At 55.4% G+C, this 17,782-nt stretch overlaps 2 protein-coding genes and 1 long non-coding RNA gene across 3 annotated transcripts; 2 read left to right on the top strand and 1 right to left on the bottom strand.

The window, feature by feature from the left end:
- The first annotated feature begins 11,034 nt into the window (after positions 1–11,034).
- Positions 11,035–13,569, top strand: ZNRD2 (zinc ribbon domain containing 2). Its single transcript, XM_033207258.1, has 4 exons — positions 11,035–12,324; positions 12,418–12,569; positions 12,688–12,772; positions 13,192–13,569. Exons 1-4 carry the CDS (start codon positions 12,228–12,230, stop codon positions 13,533–13,535), a joined length of 678 nt encoding a protein of 225 aa, XP_033063149.1. The 5' UTR covers positions 11,035–12,227; the 3' UTR covers positions 13,536–13,569.
- Positions 13,570–13,879: 310 nt separating this feature from the next.
- FAM89B (family with sequence similarity 89 member B) lies at positions 13,880–15,995 on the top strand. Its single transcript, XM_033207259.1, is given in 3 exon segments — positions 13,880–14,768; positions 15,173–15,242; positions 15,245–15,995. Coding segments are annotated over 3 exon segments (567 nt in total). The 5' UTR covers positions 13,880–14,477; the 3' UTR covers positions 15,451–15,995.
- A 1,221-nt stretch (positions 15,996–17,216) lies between these two features.
- LOC117081414 lies at positions 17,217–17,764 on the bottom strand. Its single transcript, XR_004436154.1, has 2 exons — positions 17,562–17,764; positions 17,217–17,438 (listed from the first exon to the last, which is right to left on the bottom strand). It is a non-coding gene; the product is annotated as an uncharacterized LOC117081414 (long non-coding RNA).
- Positions 17,765–17,782: the final 18 nt, after the last annotated feature.

The raw sequence follows: 17,782 nt of genomic DNA, 5'->3' as shown, positions 1-17,782 counted from the left end.
GTGCAGGCGGGCGGAGGCTGGGGGGGGCGGGGCGGGGACCGTCCCCACCCCAGATGCCTGCCCCCGCCGGAACCCGCGGCAGCGCTGGGCCCTTTCCAGAGGGCCCTCACCTGGGACTGTCGGGCCGGCAGTGGATTCCTCCGGGCGGGGCAGGGAGGCCTGTGTAGGGCGAGATACCGTGGCTGAGGGAGAGAGGTGGCCCTGCCGGGTCACACTGACGATGGAGGCCGGGTGGGGCCGGAGCCCAGGCCTTCCAGCTCTTTCCCAGCCTCCCTTGCAAACGTGGGGGTCTCAGGGCCCCAAAGTCACTTCTTATTAGTGCTGATCCAATCCCCTCTGAGGAAAGGGCTCAAGGGTGGGGACAGCCTTTGGCCAGGGCTCATGGAGGTCCCAGGAAGAAGTCTGTGGGGTCCAGAAGAGGAGCAGAAAGAACAAAGCTAGAACCCAGCTTCCCTGCCAGCCCCCTCTGAATGACTTCCTGGTGCCCACCCTGCCACCTCCCCCCTTTCCCTTCGTCTGGCTGTGCTGGCGGGGCTGGCTCTGGGCCTCAGACACTCTGGAATCGCCAAGGTCTGAGCTCAGGGCCTGGCCCCCTTCCCAGGCTAACAGCCGCGAGGAGGGGGGCGCTGTTCAAGGGCCCAGGGGCTGGAGAGGCGCACAGCAGAGCCCCAGGGCAGAGGCTGGCAGCGGCTGGGGGTGGGGGTCTTGAGTTTGGCCATGGCTGGAGAGGAGCATAGTTCCAGACCAGGCTTGTCCACTGGTCTGGAAGGAAAGGCTGCAACGTCCAGGGCCTCAGGCCTTACTGTAGGGCCTGCCAGGAGACCCCAGGGTTCAGTCTCTGACTCACAGAACTCAGCAGGAGGCGGGGACGGCTAGGGCACATCCAGGAAGAGCGCTGCCAAGTCAGGGCGGCACCGGACCCTCTCCCGGACAGCACCCGGGCAGCAGTCTAATTGGGGAGAGGAGGTTCAGGGACTCACTTTCAGGCACACCTGTCCAAGGAACTCTCAGTTTTTACTGTGAGCATAAGTTGATGTGGGTAGCTTCAGGAGGACCCTTAGTAAGTCCAGTCTGGTGATGCAGGGCTGGGAGGGGCAATCACAGGTTCCCAGGGATCCCTGCTGCCGGAATCCAGGAGGGGGTGTGAGGGGCAAGCCCCTGCTTCTTGGGGCCCTGGTCCACACTGAGGCGGGGAATAATGCTAGGTGCTGACCACCTGCCAGGCACAGGGCTGAGCACTGAATACTCATTTTTTCCTAACACTCATCTGAATCTGTCCCGACCCTGCCTAGAGCTGGCTGTGGCTCACCGTGGAGCACAGCACAGTCAAACAGTCCAGGGTTGGATTCTTACTGTCTCTAAGCCTCAGTTTCATTGCTTGTGAGATGGGGATCTGTTCACTCAACATCTATGTTCAACTACTGTTAATAAAAAATTAAAAAATAAATGTAAAAAATTCACTCAACAAACTGAGACTCCACCACGTCCTAAGCTCTTGGCCACAAATAGAGCCAGTCCTGCCCTAGAACCAGTCCTGCCCTCCTGGAGCTGCTCTATTAGGGGAACTGGATATGTGCCAAATCAATTCACACAGAACTGTGGCTACAACAGAGGCTGGTACCGTGCAGAGGCTGGTACCGTGACAGAGAAGAGCAGAGAAGCAGGACAGGAGAGGGCTGGGACCTGGAAGACAAAGGGACTCTTCCACTGGAAGCTGGAAGATGAGTAGGAGTGAGTCACACCTGTGGGCATCTGACCTCAGGGAAGGCTGCAGGGGGAGCCTATCCAGAGAACTGAGAAAAGGCCAGTGAACAACAGGAGGTGGTGGAGAGGGAGAGCTGAAGGTGGTAGTGGTGGTGGGAGGGGCCAGCCGTGGTGAGGAATTGGCTTTTATTTTCACTGCAGTGGGACTGTGTCAGGGCAAGAATGAGCACCCTGCCTTCATCCCAGGAGAGAGATCTCACTTGGCCCCAGGAGAGAGGTATTTGGGAGGGGAGATGTAAAGACTGGGTGAAGTGGGGCTGCTGGAGAGGCAGGTGGCATGAATGGTCCCCAGAATCCTGGTCTGATCCCTGGATGGGCAAAGAAGAGGGGAGACAGAGGAGCTGGAAACACGGGGCAGGGTCCACAGCTCTGTTCTGGCCCTGCTGAATTTGAGATACTTGTGAGTCATCCAAGTGGAGGCGCCCAAAACCGGGAGCCTGCAGCTCACACGGGACATCTGACCTGGAGACAGGGGCCTGGGGTTATACAGGAGCATCTACGACAGTGGGAAAGGGTGGGCTTACTATGGAGAGAAGAGGGCCCAGGGTGCCCCAGGGAGGTCACCGTTCCCAGGTCAGGGAGAGGAGGTGGAGTCAGGCAAAAGACCAGAAAGAGCAGCTGGAGGGAGCAGAGAGGAAAACCAGGAGTGTGGTAGGGAAGAGCCAGGAGGAGGGTGTGGCCCTTGTGTCTAAAGCTGCTGCCAGTAGGATGGGGGGATGACAGCCTTTCTTCAGCAGCTGATGAGGGGACTCAGTGAGAGGGAGCAATGAAAGTGTCCAGCCCAGTAATGATGCCCAACTCAAATGATACTCAACCAAATTCCTTCAGCTCTCAGGGCCTCCGCAGGAAATAGCTGAAACCACTGAGGCTAGCAACAGACGGACATCACTCCAGTGCACATTGCTCCATTGGCATAACCAGGGAGGGCTGCCTGAGAGGTATGGCCTGAAGCAAAGCAGCAGCCCCTGGCCTCCTGCAGCCTGCAGGGAGGATGCTGGGGAAAAAAATATCATCCTAATCTCCTCCTGGTCACGGGTCTCCAGCTGGGCCTCCTGTGGGCTGAACCCAGAAGAAAGTCTATGCACTGAGGGGCCTGGGGGTGCAGCAGGTGGAGCTTAGCTTCCTGGTGTAGCAGGGAGGTCAGGAATGCAGATGGGGTCTGCAGGGCAAGCTGACAAAGCCCAACACACATGGTCTCTTTGGCCTGAACATCTTTTCTAACCTCATCACCACATGTGGCACCTCATTTGCCTAGAATCTGCCAGCACACCCTTTTTTTTTTTTTTTAAGACAGGGTCTCACTCCATGCCAGGGCTGGAGTGCAGTGGCATGATCTTGGCTCACTGCAGCCTCAACATCCCAGACTCAAGGGATCCTCCCACCTATGCCCACCCCCTCCCACCCTCACCTCAACAGGTGGGACTATAGATGTACAGCCAAGCTCCACTAATGTTAGGGTTTGTTTTTGTTTTTGTTTTTGTTTTTTATTTTTTTTGGAGACAAGCTCTTGCTCTGCTGGAGTGCAGTGGTACGATCTCGGCTTCACTCTGCAGCCTCCATCTCCTGGGTTCAAGCAATTCTCATGCCTCAGCATCCCCAATTAGCTGGGACTACAGGGTCATGCCACCATACCTGGCTAATTTTTTTTTTGTATTTTTAGTAGAGACGGGGTTTCACTATGTTGGCCAGACTGGACTCAAACTCCTGACCTCAAGTGAGCCACCTGCCTTGGCCTCCTAAAATGCTGGGATTACAGGCATGAGCCACCACGCCCAGCTGCAGCACACTTTTATTCCTCCATGATGTACATTCTCCTGTTAGTCCAAGGAGACCATGATCTTCCTGATTATTTCAGATCATTCCTGGCAATAACAGGTCTTCCCACTGCTACTCTGCATCATCTGGTCCCTCCTCCTCCTGGTGCCAGAGTCACCTTTCAAAACCTAATTCCACCATGACTCTCCTCCTTAAAATACCTCCAGTGATTTCCCTTGCTCACCCAAGCCTGCCAGGTCCACTGTGCCTCAGAGCGGCTGAACTCATTCCTCTGTCTGGGAATGCTCTTCTGCCAACTTCATGGTCCTCATGTCAGGGTTCCTGCAGATGCTTTTCTCTAAAATAGCCATCCCTTGGCCAGGCGTGGTGGCTCACGCCTGTAATCCCAGCACTTTGGGAGGCCTAGGTGGGCAGATCAATTGAGGTCAGGAGTTAGAGACCAGCCTGGCAAACATGTGAAAACCCATCTCTACTAAAAATACAAAAATTAGCCGGCTTGGTGGCGGGCACCTGTAGTCCCAGCTACTCGGGAGGCTGAGGCAGGAGAATCACTTGAACCCGGGAGGCAGAGGCTGCAATGAGCTGAGATCACACCATTGCACTCCTGCCTCAGTAACAGAGCAAGGCTGTGCCTCAAAAATAAGTAAAATAAACATTAAAAAATTTTAAAAAATGAAACAGCCATCCCTAGCCCTCTGGGTCACATCACCTGTGTTTTTCCCTGGTACTTCACAAAATCTGAAGCATTCTTCTTTGTGGATTTGTTGACTTGCTTATTGTTCACCTTACCACCCTCTGAGGGATGGACAACCTTGTCTCCAGACCTCAGAACAAGGCTTGGCACAGAGAGGGTGCTGAAGTTTGTTGATTGACTACACAGAGAGGCCACGAGAGTGCCTGCCATCTACCATGCACTCTACACTGTGGGGTCACATCATCCTCCCAGCGACCCTGCAAAGGGGAAACCAAGGCTCTGAAAGATGAAACAACTAGACTTGGCCAGGTGCGGTGGCTCCCGCCTGTAATCCTAGCACTTTGGGAGGCTGAGGCAGGCGGATCACGAGATCAGGAGATCGAGACCATCCTGGCTAATATGGTGAAACTCCGTCTCTACTACTAAAAAAAAACCCAAAAAAACAAAAAAAGTAGCTGGGTGTGGTGGTGGGCGCCTGTAGTCCCAGCTACTCCGGAGGCTAAGGCAAGAGAATGGCATGAACCCAGCAGGCGGGGCTTACAGTGAGCCGAGGTAGCGCCACTGCACTCCAGCCTGGGCGACAGAGCGAGACTCTGTGTCAAAAAACAAAAACAAGCAAGCAAACAAAAAGCAACTAGACTCAGGTCACCTGGTGATTGAACCGAAGCCTGCCTGATCCAGAACCTATATATACAATGATCCTGGGAAGAGGAATGGAAGGTGTCCTGAAGGCATCAGGAGACCTGACATTTGTTCACAATGTCCTGAAGATAGGTGGGTAGGACCCTGAGGGCAACGAGGGGCTTTGCTGGAATGGGACAAGGAGGAGGCATGGGACCCAGACCCAGGGAATGTTCAGGCTGCTCAAATGTTCTTGAGGTTCTTGGGTTTTTGAAGCCCAGAGAAGATATGGGACTTGATTGAGGTTACACAACCAGCCATTAGCAGAGCCAGAACCTGAACTCAGGGCTCCTGATGCCGTGCTAAGGGATTGGCTGGACAGGGTGACAGCAGCTGCATGACAAAAGTTGTCTCAGGAGGCAGCATCGCAGTGGTTGTTTTCTAGCATTAGATCATACTGGCTGTGTCATGCATCAGCTAAGTGAACTGGGAAAATTCTTCAACTTCTCTATGCCTCAGTCCTCGACCCCCTACCCCTCCTTTTTTTTTTTTTTTTTTTAGAGACAGTCTCTCTATATTGCCCAGTCAATATAGAGTCAAACTCTTTTTTTTTTTTTTTTTTTTGAGACGGAGTCTTGCTCTGCCGCCCAGGCTGGAGTGCAGTGGCCGGATATCAGCTCACTGCAAGCTCCGCCTCCCGGGTTTACGCCATTCTCCTGCCTCAGCCTCCCGAGTAGCTCGGACTACAGGCGCCCGCCACCTCGCCCGGCTAGTTTTTTGTATTTTTTTTAGTAGAGACGGGGTTTCACCGTGTTAGCCAGGATGGTCTCGATCTCCTGACCTCGTGATCCACCCGTCTCGGCCTCCCAAAGCGCTGGGATTACAGGCTTGAGCCACCGCGCCCGGCCTTAGAGTCAAACTCTTGGCCTCAAGTGATCCTCCCCGTTCAGCCTTCTGAGTAGCTGAGATTACAGGCATACGACCCTGCACCTGGCTTTCCTCATTTTAAAACAGGGAATGAGGCCAGTCTCAGTGGCTCATGCCTGTAATCCCAGCACTTGGGAGACCGAGGCGAGCAGATTGCTTGAGGCCGGAGTTCCAGACCGGCCTGGCCAACATGGTGAAACCCTGTCTCTGCTAAAAATACAAAAAATTAGCCAGGTGTGGTGGCACATGCCTGTATTCCAGCTACTTGGGAGGCTGAGGCATGAGAATTGCTTGAACCCAGGAGGCAGAGGCTGCAGTGAGCCGAGATGGCACCACTGCACTCCAGCCTGGGTGACAGAGTGGGGCTCTGTCTCAAAAAATAAAAGTAAAAAAATAAAAAAATTGGCCAGGCACAGAGGCTCACGCCTGTAATCCTAGCACTTCGGGAGGCCGAGGCGGATGGATCACGAGGTCAGGGGATTGAGACCATCCTGGCCAACATTAAAAATGCAAAAATTAGCCGTACATGGTGGTGTGCCCCTTAGTCCTCAGGAGGCTGAGGCAGGAGAATCTCTTGAACCTGGGAGGCAGAGGTTGCAGTGAGCCAAGATTGTGCCACCGCACTCCAGCCTGGTGACAGAGCAAGACGCCTTCTCAAAAAAAAAAAAAAAAATTAACAGAGTAACAGGGAAGTCGGGGCGTGGTGGCTCACACCTGTAATCCCAGCACTTTGGGAGGCCAAGGCGAGTGGATCACTTGAGGTCAGGAGTTCGAGACCAGCCTGGCCAACATGGTGAAACTCCATTTGCAAAAAATACAAAAATTAGCCGGACGTGGTGGTACATGCCCGTAATCCCAGCTACTGAGGAGGGAGAGGTTGCAGTGAGCCAAGATTGTGCCACTGCACTCCAGCCTGGGCAACAGAACGAGACTCTCTCTCAAAAATAAAAATAAAAATAAGCAGGGAATCAGTGGGCTAATATTTATGAGGCCCTTAGCAGATGCCTGCCACATAGTAAGCACTTAGGATATGTGAGACCTTTTCATCATTGTCTGCATCTGCAAGCCAAGATGGGCAGGGTGGCGAGAGATGGGCTGCTGGTGGGGAGGAGGAGAGCCACTGTGCCATGAGGGTGTATCAGGTGCTGTGCTGCCTCTATGTGTTGTCCCTCTGAGTTCTGAATGTCTTTGGGAAGAAAGAAATGGCTCTTGGGGAGGGGGTGGGTGGGTAGAAGGGAAGGGGGCCACACTCATCAGTTTTGTTTATTTTTTTTTTGAGACAGAGTCTCACTCTGTTGCCAGGCTGGAGTGCAGTGGCACAATCTCAGCTCACTGCAACCTCTACTTCCTGGGTTCAAGCGATTCTTGTGCCTCGGCCTCCTGAGTAGCTAGGATTATAGGCAGCCACCACCACCACTCCCAGCTAATTTTTTGTATTTTTAGTAGATACGGGGTTTCAGCATGTTGGTCAGGCTGATCTCGAACTCCTGGCCTCAGGTGATCCGCCTGCCTTGGCCTCCCAAAGTGTGGGATTATAGACATGGACCACTGCGCCCGGCCTCGCTCATCAGTTTTGAAGATGAGGGATGGAAGTGATGAAGTCCTGGAGGGGGCAATGTTGCCCTAAAGCATCTCTCTCCAAAGACACTTTACTGAAAGTGGCTGTTATTAAACCCCTCTAATGTGCCACTTACTGTGAGTAGTAAAACGATGGACACTGAGAGTTGGGATTGGAAATGAAATGAAACTATCTTCACACTTGATAAATCAGGGGGTTCTTCTGCCCTGCCACTCTTCCCTGCTTTTTGAGCACATGAGAAATCTACTGGTAAGAGCTCAGGCTCAAGAGGTACACTGGCTGCCACCTGCCACTCCCAACTGGGTGACTGTGAATACATCTCTTAATACTCCAGGCCTCAGCCTCCTCATCTGAAAATTGGGAATGATGATAAGACCCAGCTGCCAGTGTTGTCCTAAGGAATAAGTGAAATACGTCATAAACAGCTCTTAACACAGTGCCTGGCCCAAAGAAAATACACACACCAAGTTGAGTGTGATTATTTTTATTGCTGTATCATCCAGCCACTTCCTGTTTCACAGACATGTCAAGGTGATTCACATTGCAGTGAAAACCAAAAAAAAAAAAAGAATAGCTGACGCCTTTTCAGTGCCTGTGTGAATATAAAAATGATGTGAGTTATGTTTTTAAGAGGCACAGTAATGTGGCACAGGCCACTTGTTGCCATGTGAACCATCCCCACGAAATCAGCCAGCCCAGGGAGAGCTGTAATTGAGCTGTGTGTGACTGAGCTGCCGTGGTGTGCACTATCACGCAGAAAAGAGCCTAACTACAGCCGTGTCATCAGTGCCACAAGGAGGGACCAATTTGGACTGGCTCACATGAAGGTGTGATTCCCTTCCCTCTTCCCATCCCCTCTCGCTCCTCCTTTCCCTTCCCTGACTGCATGCTCTGTTGCCTAGGCTGGAGTGCAGTGGCAGGATCTCCACTAACTGCAACCTCTGCCTCCTGGTTCAAGCGATTCTCCTGTCTCAGCCTCACAAGTAGCTGGAACTACAGGCTCGCACTACCATGCTCAGCTAGTTTTTGTATTTTTAGTAGAGACGGGGTTTCACCATGTTGGCCAGGCTGGTCTCGAACTCCTGACCTCAAGTGATCTGCCCATCTTGACCTCCCAAAGTGCTGGGATTACAGTTGTGAGCCACCATGCCTGGCCGAAGGTGTGGTACATTCTGTTGGCAAGGGAAGGGTGTGAAAGAGTCCAAGCCCACTGCTCCACAGACACTGGCCTGTCCACTGTGACTGCTGCGAATAGTTTTACCACTAACACCTGTAAGCACCTTCTATGTCAAGGACTATGAAGCATCTGAGATCTTATCCAATTTGCAAGCTGCCAAGGTAGCCTGTCAGGTTCAAGGATGCTGGCAAAATACAAGAGAGTCCTGGGTCAGAGACAAAGGACTTTATCACTGTGCAACAAACAGCATGAACACCAGCATATTTCCGTCAGTTCCTTTTAACCCTAAGTCCCATGGGGGTGATGCTGATGGGCTCAGATTAGTGTGGACACACAGAGTGAACTGCACTGTGGGAGAGGACCCTAAGCTTAGGAAACTCAAAGCCAGTAAGCATGGCTGTCCTTTGCTCTGGAGGGAGACACCATCTTCATCTTCCATGGCTGTTCCCTAGATAAACATCTTTGAAGCTGGGCGCAGTGGCTCACGCCTGTAATCCTACCACTTTGAGAGGCTGAGGTGGGCAGATCACCTGAAGTCGGGAGCTTGAGATCAGTCTGGCCAACATGGTGAAACCCCATCTCTGCTACTGCTACTGCTACTGTTACTAAATTAAAAAATTCGCCGGGCACAGTGGCTCACGCCTGTAATCCCAAAACTTTGGGAGGCCAAGACGGGCAACTCACAAGGTCAGGAGATCGAGACCATCCTGGCTAATATGGTAAAACCCTGTCTCTACTAAAAATACAAAAAATTAGCCAGGCGTGGTGGCGGGCACCTGTAGTCCCAGCTACTCGGGAGGCTGAGGCAGGAGAATGTTGTGAACCCGGGAGGTGGAGCTGCAGTGAGCTGAGATTGCACCACTGCACTCCAGCCTGGACGACAGAGTGAGACTCCATCTCGAAAAGAAAAAGAAAAAAAAAGTAGCCAGGTGTGGTGGTACATGCCTGTAATCCCACTCAGGTGGGTGAGGCACAAGAAATCGCTTGAACCTGGAAGGTAGAGGTGGCAGTGAGCCAAGATCGCACCACTTCACTCCAGGTTGGGTGACAGAGCGAGACTCCATCTCAAAAAACAAACAAGCACCAAACAGGCATAAGTGGCCCCATTTTTGTTTTGAGTCAGGGTCTTGCTCTATCACCCAAGTTGCAGTGCAGAAGCCTGATCATGGCTCACTGCAGTCTGGATCTCCTGGGCTGGGAGCAGTCCTCCCACTCAGCCTCCTGAGTAGCTGGGACTACAAGTGCATGCCACTGCACCAGCTAATTAAAAAAAAAAAAAAAATATATATATATATATATATATATATTTAGAGATGGGGTCGTACTATGCTGTCCAGGCTGGTCTCAAGCAATCCTCTTACATGTCCTCCCAGAGTGCTGGGATTATAGGCATGAGCCCCTGCACCTGGTCTACTGTCCCTGTTTTACAGATGAGAAATTGAAGTCCAGAGTGATTAAGTAAATTACTCCAGGTGATATAGTAAATAGCAGATCCAGGATCAAACCCAGTCCTGCCTCATTCCAGTTCTGTGTCTTGTCTTCCCTACAGTGGAACTTAGGATGGTGAGGGGCCCTGAGAGGAGAAAAGTGACAAGAATCCTCTTGAGCAGTGAGAGAAGAGGGATGCAGGGAGGATGGGAGATGTGTGTGCATCTCTGTGCGTGTTGTCTGGATGTGGGGGGCCAAGGCTAGATTTGTAGGACCCTGGAGACCATAACAAGGACTTTGGATTTTGTCCAAATGTGATGGGGAGATGCCAGATTTTTTTTTTTTTTTTTTTTTTTTTTGAGACAGAGTCTCACTCTGTTGCCCAGGCTGGAGTACAGTGGTGTGATCTTGGCTCACTTCTGCCTCCCGGTTCAAGCAATTCTCCTGTCTCAGCCTCCCAAGTAGCTGGGATTACAGGCACCCGCCAACACACCTGGCTAATTTTTGTATTTTTAGTAGAGACGGGGTTTCACTATGTTGGCCAGGCTGGTCTCGAACTCCTGAACTCAAGTGATCTGCCTGCCTCGGCCTCCAAAGTGCTGGGGTTACAGGCGTGAGCCACCATTCCAAGCCACCAGATGGTTTTTAGTACAAGAATGACATTGTATTTTAAAAGAATTATTCAGTTTCTTGCTTATATGGGGATAATACCCCATATAAGGTTATCATGAGGAGTAAATTGGAGAGATTAAGTGAGAGGACTCATGTAAGGGTCTTTGTAGGTGCGAGGCAGAATAGACAGTTGAGTGGATATCAGCCATAATGGTGACATAGTCGGCGCACTGAGGAATTCAGGGTAGGGCTGGGAGCTGGAGACGGTAATAACCTGGGGGTCTGTGCATCCAAGAGATGGTATAGAGATAGTTCCTCTAGTCAGCCTAAGGCTGGGTGCACTTCACTGTAATCCCAGCACTTTGGGAGGCTGAGGTGGGAGGATCAGTTGAGTCCAGGAGTTGGAGACCAGCGAAACCCAATCGCTACAAAAAATACAAACAAAACAAACACACACAAAACGGTGGCTCTAGTCAGCCTGATAGAAACGACTTGGGGTACAGGCCCTAAGTCAGGTACGCTGCTGCCCAAGAGCCTGACTGGTAGATGGAGATGCGAAAGGGGCACAGGGCTCTCTAGGTAAGCAGGAGGCAGCAAGAATGACAGTTCCAGGGTTTCTACGTGGAAGGAAGAGGAGGCCAGGAGGAGGGGACTTCAGGTCAGATTGAGGGGTCATGTGCCATCCGGAGGAGGAGACTGTCGATGTAATTATGAAAGTCCAAGTCCTAGCTACTTTTACATTGCCCTAGTGTACAACCTCAGGCCCTGCAGACTGCACATCTGAGGACCCCTGCCTGCCCTGTCTGGCTTCTCTGAATCTAATAAGGGAGAGGATGCATATGGAAAAAGAACACGGAACAGAGGTAGAGAGGAAAAAAAAGCACCAAGGTCCAAGTTCAGAGAGCCCTGGTAATTTTAACTTGCAACTCACCTAAGACGAGCCTAACGGTCGCAAGAGTATGCAGGAAGGCCCCAACCCGACCCTGCCCAGTACGCAGCACCCAAGGGCGGCTGGAAGCGCAATGCGCGTGCCGAGTACAGCGCTATTCAGTCCGCAGGCTTTTTGAGGATTTCAGTTTCAAAGAACGGTCGGCTTCAGGGCGGACTTTGCTTCAGTCCCAGGCCTCGGCAGGCAGCGGGGAGACAGACTGGGACACGGAGCATGCAGAAGGGGAGGAGTCTTGAAATAGACGGAAAGCGAGAAGGCTCCCCACCTGGCCAGACTTGCTGGGCGAAGAGAGAAGCACTGAGGCCTGAGGAGGCTCCACGCGTGCGCAAAGGGCCGCTCGCTGTGATTACTCGGGTGGCGATGGTCGTGATGATGCCGCTGCCCCGCCTGCGCCGAAAGGGAAACCCCAGGGGAGGCGGAGGCCAGCGGGGATTTCTCAAGCCAGGTGGTCCCCTTCATCCACGACGGACAGGAAGGGCGACCTCCCGAGGCCACTTCCAGGTCTTGCGACCGGAGCAGAGTTACCACGGAGACGCTCCTCCCGAGGCCTCTCGCGTCGTAAGGTTCTGTCCCCTGGATTCCGGCTGACTGACGCGTCCCCAGGGCAGGTTCTCGGTAGCAGCCGACACGCCCCACTCCGGGCACAGCGAGATCTGAGGACCACGCTAAGGCGTCATTTCCGCCCTGATTCGCGGCCGCTATGGAAGGGGCGGAGCCGCAGCGGAGGGCGCGCCGCTTGGACGTCACTTCCGGTGAGCCCGGCAGCGACAACGGCAACATGGCCCTGAACGGAGCTGGTGAGGACTTGGGCGGCAGAGGCTTGTGGCTGTGAGGTACGGGAGGCAGCCCGCTCCGGCAAGACCCCCAGTCTCTATGACTCTCTTCCCCAGAAGTCGACGACTTCTCCTGGGAGCCCCCAACTGAGGCGGAGACGAAGGTGCTGCAGGCGCGACGGGAGCGGCAAGATCGCATCTCCCGGCTCATGGGCGACTATCTGCTGCGCGGTTACCGCATGCTGGGCGAGACGTGCGCGGACTGCGGGGTGAGGCGAGACTCGGGCGAGTGAGCAGGGATGGGTCTGCGGGGCAGGCCACTCAGCCTTCCCTCTGGACCTCATCGCCCGCGTCTCATTCCGGCCCCATGTGCTTTTTGGTCCGTAGACGATTCTCCTCCAAGACAAACAGCGGAAAATCTACTGCGTGGCTTGTCAGGAACTCGACTCAGACGTGGACAAAGATAATCCCGGTGAGGGTAAAAAATAATCCGGGAGAGGGGCCGGATGTGCTTAGGGGGGAAGCGTGGTAAGTGGTGATAGAGGCCCGAGAACAGTAGGCCTGGGGGGCGACAGTGGAGTCTCCGGGTGGGGCAGAGGTAAAATGATTTCTCCTTTAGACTCTAAAGAGGACCATTAACTCAATAAGAGAACCAAGCACCTCCTGTGTGCCAGCCACTGCGCGAGAGTCTGAGCTCAATCAGGCCCAGTACTGATGGAGAGTTGAAGCTAAGGCATAAATGTGATACAAAGTAGAAAGTGGATGAGTTGTCTTATAGAGGGACAGGGAAAACACCTCAAGCACAGAAAGAGCAGAGCAGGAAAGGAGATGGCTCACGGCTGAGGTGGGCCAGGCATCCTGACCATTCCATCCACTTTCTCCTCTTTTTAGCTCTGAATGCCCAGGCTGCCCTCTCCCAAGCTCGGGAGCACCAGCTGGCCTCTGCCTCAGAGCTGCCCTTGGGCTCTCGACCTGTGCCCCAGCCCCCAGTACCTCGTCCGGAGCACTGTGAGGGAGCTGCAGCAGGACTCAAGGCAGCCCAGGGGCCACCCACTCCTGCTGTGCCTCCAAATACAGATGTCATGGCCTGCACACAGACAGCCCTCTTGCAGAAGCTGACCTGGGCCTCTGCTGAACTGGGCTCTAGCACCTCCCTGGAGACTAGCATCCAGCTGTGTGGCCTTATCCGCGCATGTGCGGAGGCCCTGCGCAGCCTGCAGCAGCTGCAGCACTAAGAGAAGCCCCTGAGAAAAACCCTCTAGAAAAACAGCTGTTCCTCTGTGTGGTTTGTTCTTTTCCTGGTTCCGAGTGTGCATGCCAGCCCCAGCTCCACTCACGTTTTTCCTACTTTTGGCCTCTCACCTCTCCACTCTCTGCTCTCCTTGACGCCCTGAGATGAGTTGAACTTGTTTCTGCTCAGTTTCCCCAGTCAGGATGCGGGAGTAGGTAGAGGACTATGTGATGCACCTTTTCTAAGGAAGAGGTGATAGCCTTTTCAAAGGTAGCAGCCAGAGGGGTGGACCCTAGCCTTGTCTCTGGCAGCACATCTGCAGCCTCTTCCGCCATCCGGTGCCCATTCCCCACCTGGAAGTGAGATTTTGGGTTCCAATCCCCTTGATAGATTCCCCTCCTTCCCCTGAGCATCCTGACCCTATCAGCCTATCCCATCTCATGGCCACCCCAGGTACTCAGCGACAGGAGTTTGTGGTGACCTCAGCGTCAGGTGGCACGTTAGGCACCGACTGTGGACTTGCCAGTCTCCTGACTCCACTGTTGGATCATTTTCCTTGGGAGGGTAATGGGCAGAACACAATGTGTGTGGGGGCGGGGCGCGGCGGGCAGACGGGGTGGCGAAAAGAAACGCGAAGAAACCACGCCTGCCCCCTTCGGCCTTTTCCCCACTCCTCCGTTTTTCCATCTCCCCTTGAGTGAGTGGGTGCCCCGCTGTCTTTTTCTCAGCTTTACGCGACGTGGTCCCACAGCCGTTGCCTTTTTAAGAGAGGCCCGGCCCATGCGGAGGGGGTGGGGCAGAGGCGGAGTCTGAGGAGCTGGGGAAGGAACAAAGCGCGGTCTGCGGGCGGCGGCTGGCCTCCGGCGGGGCCGCGGGGTGCGGGGCCTGCGAGCAGCGTCCCGGGCGGCGTGTTGGGGAGAAGGAGGTGGCATCGCCGTCCGTGGCGATGAACGGGCTGCCCTCGGCAGAGGCGCCGGGCGGGGCAAGCTGCGCCTTGGCCGGGCTCCCACCGCTGCCGCGCGGCCTCAGCGGCCTCCTTAATGCGAGCGGGGGCTCGTGGCGGGAGCTGGAGCGCGTCTACAGCCAGCGCAGCCGCATCCACGACGAGCTGAGCCGCGCCGCCCGCGCCCCGGACGGGCCCCGCCACGCCGCCGGCGCCACCAACGCGGGATCCGCAGCCGGCCCGCGTCGTCCTGTCAACCTCGACTCGGCGCTGGCCGCGCTGCGCAAGGAGATGGTAAGTGGGTGGGCGCCGGGCCAGCTGGGCGGGGGGCTGACGCGGAACGCAGGGGACTGGGACAGGCGGCCTGGGTCTCAGAGGACTTGTAGGCACCAGTTGGGTTCCAAGGGTTATGGTAACAATAATTAGCGATAGTTAAAAATTATGGCAGTGGTTACCATATATTTTCAAATGATCTGATGTTACTTCATTTCATCCTGCTAAATGGATAACAACCCCATTTTTTGGGTGAGGGTCGTGACTGAAGTTGCACAGCTTGCAGATGGTGCCTGATGTCTACAAAAACTTTGTTTAGGAAGGTGCGGGGAAGATGGGCTGGGGCCCACTGTTCCAGAGGGCAGGGCTGGGCTGGGCTGGGGTGGCCTGGACCCCAACTCCAGCCCACCCTCAGTTGTCTGCAGGTGGGGCTGCGGCAGTTGGACATGTCCCTGTTGTGCCAGCTGTGGGGCCTGTACGAGTCAATCCAGGACTACAACACCTGTGTCAAGACCTGAGCTTCTGTCAGGACCTGTCATCCTCTCTCCATTCGGACAGCTCCTACCCACCGGATGCGGGCCTGTCTGACGATGAGGAGCCTCCTGATGCCAGCCTGCCTCCTGACCCGCCACCCCTCACTGTGCCCCAGACGCACAATGCCCGTGACCAGTGGCTGCAGGATGCCTTCCACATCAGCCTCTGAAGAGCTGGGGGGCAGGGGGCGCGCTCCCATGCAAAAGGCTCAGAAACTCCCCCTCCGGCAAGCCCTCAGACTGCGGAGCCTGCGCCTTTCCCCATACCACCTCACAGGAGGGCCAGGCATGTATTCCTCAGAGGCGAAACTGCCAAACCCTTTCTCCTGTCTTGGGTTGACTGGCACTGGGGCGGGTACCTAGGGTACAGCCTCTGCCCATGGTACTGGGCCTCCACTTCTTCCACATGTGTGCACCCCCAGCTTGGCCAACCCTCAGCCTTGCGGTGGGGCCCGAAGCATTTTCCCCTCCCCTTGGCATCTCTGGGATTGGGATGAGTGCCTCGCTCCCATCTCCTCCTCACCTTTTGTTGCTATCGGCAGCTGGTGGCTCAGGGGCATTCCCACCTCCGGGCTCTGGGTTCCTCTGCCCTGGAAGGGCTCCAGGGCCCGTCCCAATACCCACCCACGGCCAGGAGGGCCAAGGCCCCGTGCTGGATATTTAAATTTAGGGGCCGGCCTCCAGGGCGCGTAGATAAATAAATACTCGCAGCGTGGTTGTGCTCTGCCTGGCTGGCTCTGGGGCGGGAAGACCGCGGCGTTCTGGCAGGTGCGGCCCCACGCTCTGCCGGCGGGTGGCGCCCGAGACCCTCGAGTGAAGGTCCTGCCGTCCCGCCCGGGCGGGGCTGGGGCGCTCCCGGCTGGCCGAGCCTGGCTCAGCCGCCGGGCGACTGCGGTCGAGTCACTTCCCCTCTCTCGCCCGCGACCTCCGAGTCCTCCTCCGCCTCCTCCCAGTTCGCTTCGGGCTTTCCCTGCCGGCCGGGAAGGAAGGAGAAGGAGCCGCCCACCATGAGAAGGGAAACTTTCCACCCCGCACGGGGCGGGGTTGGGGTGGCGCAGGAAATGGGTGGCCGGAGTCGGCTGAGCAAGGGGCCCCGGTGGGGGCGGGGGAGGCGCCTCCTGGAACGGTTTGGGAGCTCACGCCCCGCGGGTGGGAGGGAGGAGCGGCAGAGGCAGAGCGGTGTGAAGTCGCGGCACCTCGGACCTTCCCGGAGGCCAGGCGTGAGAATCTGCTGCGATGAAGGTTGATGGGGTCCCAGAGACCCGTATTCCCCGCTTAGTCTGTGAAGACCGCCGGCTCTCCCCACAGCACTAGCGGTCTTTACAGTTATCTGTTAAAGGTTTCGTCTTAGGAAACCGGGGACCCACACCGCTGGGACTGGGAACCAAACCCAGGTGTTAAGCCCACCGGAAGAAGTCAGCACGTTCGGAGACAGTGGGTACTCAGCCCCGCACACGCGCACACGACACCCCACAACCTCCTGAAAAGAGGCGAAGCCGCACACCGAGGTGTGTGGACGAGCAGCACATCCCCGCGCCCTGCTGCAGCCACTTGCCTCCTGGAGATGCAGCCCAGCTGGCAGTCCCGGCACTCAGACATCCCGTTAAACCAAGTAGCCGTCACGCACCGGGCTCCTGTTCATTCACACACTTTGCAGAGCAGCGGGAAGGAGCAAACTGACCTGTTGCCCCAGGGCAGCTGACACCTGCAGAGGCTCATTACCATGCAGGGCGGGTGGGTAAGCGATAAAGGCTCTAATCTAGGGGTTCACAGAGCCGCTAACGCCCCAGGCAGGCTTTCCTGGGGAGGGAGAGTAAACATACACACAGAAATGGCACGTTTTCCCCATCCATGATAGCGCATCCCATTTAGTAAGGCATGGCAAAATCAGCCAGGCTTTCTGCTAAATGCTTTCTGAGGTTCGTGCTCTCAGTGATTCCGTAAAAGGCGGAACTATAATTATCCCCATTTAATAGACATTGAAACTGAGGCTCAGAGTGTTAGCGCTTTGCCCAAGGTCACACTTGGTTGGAAGTCAGTTGTGAATCTGCAGCTACTTGGGATTATCTTCCCACTCGACAGCAGTCAGGGTCTGAGGTTGGGCCCCCGAGGTTAGTCCTGACTCGACGCCTTCCTGCTCTGGTTAAGACGTGGGTGGCTGCACCATGGAGTAGAGGAGAGCTGGTCCTCGCCCAGATTCACAGTATGACTCTGAGCAAGTCCCTTCCCCTTTCTGGGTCTCAGTTTTCCCAGCCCGTGAAAGGGGGCCAGCAGTACATACCTCCCAGGGCTGCGGGCAGGAAGGGAGGCGGCCCGGGTAGCGCTCTCTAGGGTGGCACCAAGTTGCTGGTTGCCCTCTCTCGGGGTCCACGCAGCCTCTGCGCCCCCCGAGCGGGCACTGCGGTCGGGCGACACCCTCTCCACGTCCCCCCCACCGCCCCCGCTCCTGCTCCCTCTCCCCGGTCGCTGCGCGAGGCCCCGGAAGCCGGGTCGCCCCGCCCC

The sequence above is a fragment of the Trachypithecus francoisi genome, unplaced genomic scaffold (assembly GCF_009764315.1).
Source record: "Trachypithecus francoisi isolate TF-2019V2 unplaced genomic scaffold, Tfra_2.0 Lachesis_group8, whole genome shotgun sequence".
Lineage (NCBI taxonomy): Eukaryota > Metazoa > Chordata > Mammalia > Primates > Cercopithecidae > Trachypithecus > Trachypithecus francoisi.
Note: the sequence above shows the minus strand (reverse complement) of the source record. Positions and strands in the feature narration are given on the sequence as shown.

What these genes read in the sequence shown, in the direction of transcription:
- ZNRD2 (XM_033207258.1), top strand. Translation starts at nt 12,228, where the DNA reads ATGGAAGGGGCGGAGCCGCAGCGGAGGGCGCGCCGCTTGGACGTCACT. An exon ending in AGACGTGCGCGGACTGCGGG is followed by an intron (nt 12,570 to 12,687) that starts GTGAGGCGAGAC and finishes TTTGGTCCGTAG; the next exon opens with ACGATTCTCCTCCAAGACAA. An exon ending in CGTGGACAAAGATAATCCCG is followed by an intron (nt 12,773 to 13,191) that starts GTGAGGGTAAAA and finishes TCCTCTTTTTAG; the next exon opens with CTCTGAATGCCCAGGCTGCC.